General features: G+C 41.6%; 1 protein-coding gene across 1 annotated transcript in view; it reads right to left on the bottom strand.

Annotated features, from left to right (window-relative positions):
- Positions 1-488: 488 nt before the first annotated feature.
- Positions 489-9,151, bottom strand: part of STIM2 (stromal interaction molecule 2) — an 82,946-nt gene continuing 74,283 nt past the window's right edge. Inside the window, exons 8-12 of the mRNA XM_081875743.1 lie at positions 8,255-8,422; positions 6,996-7,096; positions 6,085-6,323; positions 2,891-3,125; positions 489-1,929 (exon numbers count right to left, since the gene is read on the bottom strand). Of these exons, the coding sequence (XP_081731869.1) occupies positions 1,452-1,929; positions 2,891-3,125; positions 6,085-6,323; positions 6,996-7,096; positions 8,255-8,422 (1,221 nt within the window). The 3' untranslated portion in view covers positions 489-1,451. The remainder of the gene's footprint in view (positions 1,930-2,890; positions 3,126-6,084; positions 6,324-6,995; positions 7,097-8,254; positions 8,423-9,151) is intronic.

Here is a 9,151-nt window from a genome sequence, read left to right as displayed (position 1 = left end):
CTCTGATGGTGTTTCCTGCTTGGCAGGGGGTTGGACTCGATGGCCCTTGTGGTCTCTTCCAACTCTATGATTCTATGGTCTCGAAAAGTGGAAGGTGCAAGTAGTAGTGTTCTGGTGTAGCACTTGGTTCATGCTAAAAAAAGAACAAAATAAATGAATCGATGGCAAACAAGAAGAGGGGAAGAGAAAGTGTACAAAGCACAAGGCTTATTTGTGTAGCAGTTTGGCATGACATCTAACCGAATCGGAGGAGACTTGCTGCAAATGTAAACATGCTCGACTGACAATTTGCTTCAAAACTGACTATGCCCAATAATAGGATTAAGTGTTATTAATACTTATGCTCACTCCAATAAAATATATAAGATGAAATACAGGCATCCACAATATAACGGCAAGTACCAGTTGTGGCAGGCCATTACCTCTAACAAACAAGAATTTGGGGGGGGGGGTTGGACTGGAATGGCTAAAATCAGAACAAGTCAATGCACAATAATATTTTCAATTTATTATCTTTGCCACAGTACAAATATTCACAAATCAAACATCCGTCGTCTGTCAAAGTATGTAAACAAGTGCCCACAGTTGTCCCTATCCCAGTTTTAAGGTTGTGAATGTCTTAAAAAGTCCTTCAAAATCAAGTTTTGAATTTTGTCATTTGAGAATGGAATCAGGAGCCTCTTCTTTTTATAATAAGTCTTTTTTTTTTTTTAACCATTCAGCCTGTGCAATGCAGTAAAATCACAGTGAAAGCCCTGGATAAACATGATTTTTTACAACAGGACCCAACCCATTAGGTTAATAAATGCATTTAAAGAAGCATTATGTTGGCGAAACGAGGTTCCAGTTCCAGAAATCAATTGTTAGAAATGCTAGCTTCTACATTAAAAACAATTTTAAAAAATAACCATGAACCAACCCATCTCTTCCATCATTTTACAAGTCTAAACAGTTTCACTTGCAAAGATACTTTCCAGTCAGGAAAACAGTAGTGCAATTTAAGTAGTTTTACTTCATTAAAAGTTACTGATGTCCAGTAATGCAAATGCCATAGCTTCTGTGGAAAGATAAGAAGATGCTTCAGTAAACAAGAAAAAACTTTGGCAAGCCCAGACAGGCTTACTAGTCCGTTAAAGCTCGTGTTAAAGTGTTGTGGGGTTTTTTTTTTAAAAAATGGCGTTTTTATATAAACTAAAAAAAAAAAAAGCAGAAATAAATAGACAAATGACTGTAAACTGTCTTGAAATTAAAATTTTTCATTGACAGCTGGCACAACTTTTACCATAAAGTCATTTAAAACAGAAGAGGAATTGACCTAAGAGGTTTTCCTGCTGCGGCATCCAAGCCCAGAAAACAAAGAAAACTACATTCTTAATTTAAAAAAAGAAAAAAAGAAAAAAGAAAACAACAAGTCTAACGATGCCACGATTGCGCATTATCCTCCGGCAGCCTCACTTTGACTTCTTCTTAAAGAGGCTTTTTATTTTGGAGGCCTTTTTGTTTCGCTCTCCGTTCTGGCAGAGGTCCTGTGGGGTGCTACTTATCCGAGGGACAGTCGAGGTTTCGTGACCCGTTTTGCTTTCGCTGCTGGTGGAGGAACAAGAGGTGTGGCGAGGCTTGGGGACGGGGGCACTGCTGGAGAGTTGGTTCATGCTGCACGACTTCTCCAGAATGCCATTGTACACCTTGTTTGCGGGACTGAAGATCATACTTTTAGTTTCCGTCATGCCAACACAGTCAGGGGAACCCCTGGAAATATCGGCCGTCAGGGAAGAAGAGTCTCCAGTAGACGACTCTTCCAATGAGAGTTCCTCTCGTGATATTTTCTGAGGTGACAAAGGTTGATATATTTCAAGGCTCGAAGGAGGAGATTGTTTCCTTCCAGAAGAATTTAAGGAGTCACATTCAGAAACTGTATCTTGTACTTCCCTGCAGCAAAGAGGAGACAATTGTAAGGTGTCAGACTGTTCCATTTAAGAATCTCTCTCTCTCTCTCTCTCTCTCTCTCTCTCTCTCTCTCTCTCTCTCTCTCTCTCTCTTTCTCTCTATCCCTCTGTCAATAATCAAATTACCTACTTCATTAAATCTTCCAAATCCTGAGTTTACACACAAACACACACACACAACTTTTACAAAAACAAAAACTGCAAATGGCAAAGCTCATCATGAAATAGGTTATTTCCTGCGTCAGACGTTCAGGGTCCAAAGAGCGTCCGCAAACTGGAACATTCACTTCCGGGTTTGCAGCGTTCGGGAGCCAAAACATTCGACTCGCAAGGTGTTCAGCTTCCAAGGTATGCGCAAACAATCAATCTACTTCTGCACTAAAATGATTTTTTTTAAAGAGGCGACTCAATTCTTGTTTATCTGACCCTCCCCAGGATTCATAAAATTCTAAAATTGTGTAACCGTTCACCCCCCCCCCCCCAAATCTCTCTTCAAAACAAGGCACCAAGCAGTTCACTGCACAGAGACTCCGCTAGCCGAAGATGGCCCTGGCACCACAAGAAACACAGTGCTCAGAACAGTCTCCTCCACTGGCTTCATTGTCAGCCATGACTTCATCACCTCAAGGTCAGATCTCTGTTAGCAGCTTTTATGTCGGGAATGCCCTTGTAGACCGTGCCAAGTGTAGCCGCCTGCCTGCTGTAACAGACGAGTCTCTAAGGGCACATTAAATCTGCATTTCAAGCCCTGAATAACTTGCATCTTGCATAGCACAGAGGGCACAGGGGAGTTAACAGTCTTATCGCAATCTTCCAGATCTAAACGGAAAAGATCCTTTGCAAATCCTTCTGGTGTGTCCAAGTCTGGACAGCGAGGGCACATAGAGACTTCATGGCACTAGCTCTAACCGAAACCGTCACGGTAGCATCCCCAGTGCCCATACCATTGCTTGTCAGCAGTGAAGTAAATTGCCTCTTCCTCCTCTTCTGTACGGTAAGCAGTGGGGCAGCTGGACACGGAAAGGATGTCTGGATCTGCAGAGTGCAAAGTAGCTTGGGCATGTGGAGGATGCGGTGTTTGTGCTGTGTGTTGCGACTGCGGAGACGACGGCATGACACTTCGCCGGGAGCGACACATGCTACTGCTCCTTGCTAAGGTGCTCGTTTTCACCACGGACCCTGAGAACAACAAAACAAGGTTATTCAAAAATCAACCAGCTGCTCTAAGTTATCAACCGAGCCATTACTCTGTTGCAGGCAGGCAGAATTTGCAAACAGTCCTATCTGCACGAGCCCACAAGTGATTTCGAGTAGAAGCAGCAGCAACCATAGACTTCATTTTAATCTTGAATAATATATCCTTCCTTCCTTCCTATTAATCCATACTTAAAATACATCAGCAAAAGAGACAGGCAAGGGCAAGGCAGGTGTAAAACTGACCTCCACTTGACGGAATTTCACAGAAGGCTCGGTTATCATTTTGAAGTCTTACTGGAGAAGGTCACAAGGGAAGTCACAAACTTATGATGTTGGCAGCAACACCTGACTCAAATATTTAACAGGAATCTGTAACATCTCACTAAATGTATTATGATCAATGGGATGGATGATCTATGAACATCATCTATTAATTCTAAAGGAAAAACTGTATCTGTGAAATGAGCCTTAGGTTACTTATGATATCTAAAACGGTATCAAAGGAGCTGTGGAAAACAGTTAAAATGTGAACCAAAAAACAACCTCAGAATTGAATGACTGTCCAGTTGAAGAGTGTTGCTGATTAGATCATGGGACTAAAGGATATTGTTCAGGCCCAGATCAACCTGATCACAGTTGTCGTATGCTCTGTGAGTGCAGCTTTCTCTCAATTTAAGCTCAGAGTGTTTGAGGACCGGGACATTCGCAGGTAAACCAAAATGCTTGCTTACAAAGCTATACTACCACTTATAAACGCCATCTCCAACTCCTCTAAAGATTCCATCAATGTTGTCTCTAAAAAAATTTACATACCACTTGGGAAGACAGGTGAACTAATGCCAGTGTACTAGAAGAAGCAAATATCACCAGTGTTGAAGCAATGGTTCTTCAACATCAACTTTGTTGGACTGGTCATGTTGTGTGGATGCCCAATTATCATTTTCCAAAGCAACTACTGTACTCTATTCCCAACTTAAGAATGCTAAATGTAATGTCAGTGAACAGCAAGAGAGGTTTAAAGACGCTCTCAAGGCAAATCTAAAAAAATGTAGTATAAACACCGACAACTGGGAAGCACTCTAATTGGAGAACAGCCTTTATCAAAGGTGTCATAGACTTTGAAGAAGCACGAACTAAGGAGGAATGAGCTAAGAGGAAGGCACGTTTGGCAAACCCTCACAGTGCTCAACTCCTGCCTGGAAAACCTATGTCCACACTATGGAAGGACGTGTGGATCCAGAATTGGCCTCCACAGCCACTTATGGACAGATTGTTAAGACCACGTTCATGGAAGACCATCTTACTCGGGTATGAGTGACTGCCAAAGAAGAAGATGATGTCGCCCTCTGCAAATATCAGTAATTACATCAGATGTAAACCAAACCAAAATAATTTTCAACTGCTGCAGATTAGAAGCAGAGTGGGGGTTTTTTTTTAAAAAAAAGGCTTTATCAGTAAAATCACACAGCCCTCAGAATCTCAAAAGGTTAGGGCGGCAGCAGAGGGAAACAATTGTTTTGCCAGCCATAGAAATGAAAAGTTTGGTGGGGGGAATGTGGAAAGTCTTACAGGTATTGAAGAAAAGATGTCTAGAATCAGCTGTGAAAATGAAGTTTAAAAGGAACAGCATTAAAAATGCCCTCCTCTGCACAGCAGAACCCTGGTAAGACTCTTAATCTCTGAGACACTCTCTCCTTTCAGGCTTCCCAGAAATAAGAGCGCCCAACAAGCAGCTTTCTGTTGCAACTTCCAAATGAGAGCCCTTTCTTTTATTTCCGACAAAAGCAGGAAGGAGAACGCTCCATCCACAAAGCCAGCATTTTGAGGCTGCCTGCGAGAGAGAAAGCAGCTCTTTAAGCACCACACTGTGCACAAAGAAGCACAGTGCTAAAATTTGAAACCCTGAGCGTGTGGCTGTTCTTTTCTCCTTTTTTGGGAAACTAGCGGCTGGGAGGGGAAAGCTTCCGGCACTTTCCAGGAAGCAAGCCTCCAGAGTCCCATTTCCCCTCTGCCTTTTAAATGGGAAGAGCTGGACCCGACTAAAAGAGCACACCTTCTCTGCTTCCTTCCTGGAAGAACATGTTTTGTTTTCAAAAGATTCCCTCCCAGCTGATTTTTTATTCCCATAAATATAATTCACTCTCAGTTTCAAAGCTCTTATACTGTCCATTATGTGGGATGTAACTGAATGTAAGTAAACCTTATCATTGCTTTCTAAAAGAAGACTGTTGTGCCATTATTGTTTTTAAGAGGAAACAAAAGGTCACTGGAAGGACAGATCCCGAAGCTGAGGCTCCAATACTTTGGCCACCTCATGAGAAGAGAAGACTCCCTGGAAAAGACCCTGATGTTGGGAAAGATGGAGGGCACAAGGAGAAGGGGACAACAGAGGACAAGGTGGTTGGACAGTGTTCTCGAAGCTACCAGCATGAGTTTGACCAAACTGCGGGAGGCAGTGGAAGACAGAAGTGCCTGGAGTGCTCTGGTCCATGGGGTCACGAAGAGTTGAACACGACTAAACGACTAAACAACAACAATAAGGGGGATTTACCAGGAAGATTCCAATCTGGACAAGCCAGACTGGACTGCTTAACTCAAAAGGTTCTAACGAATCCATCAGCTAGCTTCCTGCTATGTACAAGGGAATGTGTTCTCCTACTAGCTCACTAGCGTGAGTGAAGAAGGATAATATTTAATCAATATATCCTCTCCGACTATCCTCAACATTCACACACATTAAATAGCTGGGGTTCCATATGCCAAGTGTTTCTGCTTTTCCTTATTTCCTAGCATCTTTGTTCTGCTGAATCTTGCTAACCCCTCTGACCCATTGCTTCATTTGGTATTTCATTTTGCCAATTCTTCTAATGGTTGCGGTTATTTGCCAAACTCCTGTGTATCTCCAGGCATTCAATGTCTTCTTAGATATACTACCACATACCATGAAACTGAGAAACGATAGGAGGAGTGTCTTCGTCAAGGTCATCTACACCCCCGGCAATTGGATACGGCGGGATGGAAACTCGCGGCATTACCACCCAACTATGATCAGAGTAAAGTGATGAAGTCAGACTCGGTAATCCTGAGTTATGTGCTATCTGGAAGCCACAGATCTTCTCAATCTGCTGCCATCGGTAGAGTCGCTCTCTCAAACAAGTGGTTAATTCAGAAAGTGCTTTCCTAGGAAACAACAGAAGTTTGCATTTACTTGGGGTTTTATCCTCTCCAAATTATGCATTTGGGGACATTTATGATCAGCCATATTAATGTATACAGTACTATCATTCTTCAGGAGCTACAAACAAACAGTTACGTTATAGAATGGGGTATTTTCAATTGAAAATGCAGCCCACATTAAAAGGTTTAAAAAAAGGTAAAGGACCCTTGAATGGTTAAGTCCAGTCAAAGGTGACTATGGGGTTGCAGCGCTCATCTCCCTTTCAGGCAGAGGGACACAGCAGTTGTTCGTAGACAGCTTTCCAGGTCATGTAGCCAGCATGACTAAACCGCTTCTGGTGCGACGGAACACTGTGATGGAAATCAGAGCGCACGGAAACACTGTTTCCCTTCCCACTGCAGTGATACCTATTTATCTACTTGCACTGGCATGCTTTCAAACTGCTAGGTTGGCAGGAGCTAGAACAGAGCAACGGGAGCTCACTCCATCGCAGGGATTTGAACCGCCGACCTTCTGATCGGCAAGCCCCAGAGGCTCAGTGGTTTACACCACACACCACCCACGTACCAATAAATTAAAATTAAAATATCAACATTAAAATATTGAGCACTACAGTATCAACCAACTTTATGCATTAAGCACAAAGGGTTTCACCCACTAAGAAGTTCTCTTACTTTGCTTCCAGAATCTTGTGGTCCACTTCATCGAGAGAAGAGCTGTGTGCAACATGTAATGTCCCAAAGACGGTACTTCTCTTTTTCTTAATCTTTTCTGCCTATTTTTGAAAAAACAAATTTGAAGCCAAGTTTACATATACAATGCAATGGGTAAAGAGGAATATATACCTTTTTTATCCAGCCAATAGGATTTGGGAGACATTACGAGGTTAAACTATAGTGAATCAAACTCTAGTGACTCTCTCAAGGCAAATCTTTAAAAAAATGTAGTATAAACACCGGCAACTGGGAAACACTGGCCTGCAAGCGCTCCAGCTGGAGAACAGCCTTTACCGAAGGTTTGAAGACGTTCAAACTCAGAACGAAAGGGAGAAACATGCTAAGAAGAAGGCACGCTTGGCAAACCCTCATCATGTTGAACTTCTGCCTAGAAAACTATGTCCCCACTGTGGAAGGATGCATGGATCCAGAATTGACCTCCACAGTCACTTATGGACTCACTGTTAAAACTGTGTTTATGGAAGACAATCTTACTTGGCTACAAGTGATCACCAAAGGAGGAGGAGGAGAGGAAGAAAAAGAAGAAGAAAACTATAGTGACCTGGGAATAGCATATCGAAAGAGACATGCTGTCCTATCACAATCTCTAAAATAGAACAAAAATTCCCTTAAGGTTTCCCATCTTTACATAAGCGAGAACAGCTAGGGGAATAGTCAAAGGTATTCTCAACAGGTAACTCCACAACTATGCAACTCCCCCAAACCAGAGACACGCCAAAAGTGTCGTTTTAAAGTGAGATTAGCATTCATTTATTTCTTTTATTAAAATGCTTTATGTACTGCCTTTAAATACAATTTACAGATATTGCGTTAATCTGAGTAACTTATGTTTGCTGCCTCAAAGGGTATCTCTCCTGGACTTTAAGCCAAAGCACAAAGTTATAAAATGTAAAACATTTAAAGCTGGGCTGAACTCAGAAAACTGCGGGCAGGCTAGAATAGAGTAGCAGGAGCAGCTGCCCGGGGCACAGCTCTTAGGAGGGTGGCGATACAGTAGCAGGAACAAAATGAGACAAAAATGTGATGCTCCAGAATTGTAACTGTCCTTTTTGCTCAAAACTTAAAATTTGCAGGAGGCAAGGGCACACACACATACATCTAGTTGCAATCCCACATCCTGAATTGTATTAGTTCAGTGATGAAATCAACAGAGGACGCACTACTTTTGATTGCGAGGACTCAAAAATGAACAATACCTCATCCTTGGCAATTGCCAATTGCATTTCTGCATTTTGTCTCTTAATGTTGTAGTACTGCACTTCCACTTCGTGCGTGAGCTGGAGCCATTTCTGCAGCGCATCAGGAACAGACCAATTGCTTCTCAGTTCAAACTCCTTCTCGGCCTTTTTTAAGGCCATGCGGACCTAGGAGCCAGAAGAGATATGCAAAGATATTGAGACACCTAAGCCTGAAGTGTAAAAATGTTTTTAAAACAGCTTTTGCCCCTTAACACTTCTGCGATGAGTCACTGAGTATTACTATATAATATGGCTGATTCATTGATTAATCAACTAAAATAGATTTTTTAAGATGTTCCAGATATAAGACTTCAGAATTTCTCAGGATTATTGTAATTAATTAAAAAACCCCAGTACATGTAGAAATCATAGGTGGTGGACCCCATCTTTAAAGAGGCATTTATTTAATCATGCAAAAGGGAGAAAGCCTTATCTAAGATGTTGGCTACTGTGGTGTGTGCATCATCTTAGCACCAAAGGCACACTTTATTCTTTTCAGGACCAGTGCTTTTATTTATACAAATTTATATAGCTTTAACTGCAGGATGAATAAATTAAAACTCATAGGATTAATTTCTCTGGGCAAGACCCCCTTGAACAAAAGCCCTATCATACTAAAGAAGAATGGCAACTTAAACTGATGGAATATGCACAACTTGCAGACCTAACACAAAGAATAAGAGAATGTTTAAAGAAGACTGGAAAATGTTTATTGAATATATAGAGGAAAATTGTGTTTATTTGAAAACATGGGCAGCATTAACATAAATTCAACAGTGTAAATAAGTTTTGATAAATCCAATAATGGAATACCAGATGGTTCAGTTTATATAAAATATCCAGGGATTTATGTGA

This window comes from Podarcis erhardii, assembly GCF_964252035.2.
Source record: "Podarcis erhardii genome assembly, chromosome: 9".
Classification (NCBI taxonomy): domain Eukaryota; kingdom Metazoa; phylum Chordata; class Lepidosauria; order Squamata; family Lacertidae; genus Podarcis; species Podarcis erhardii.
Note: the sequence above shows the minus strand (reverse complement) of the source record. Positions and strands in the feature narration are given on the sequence as shown.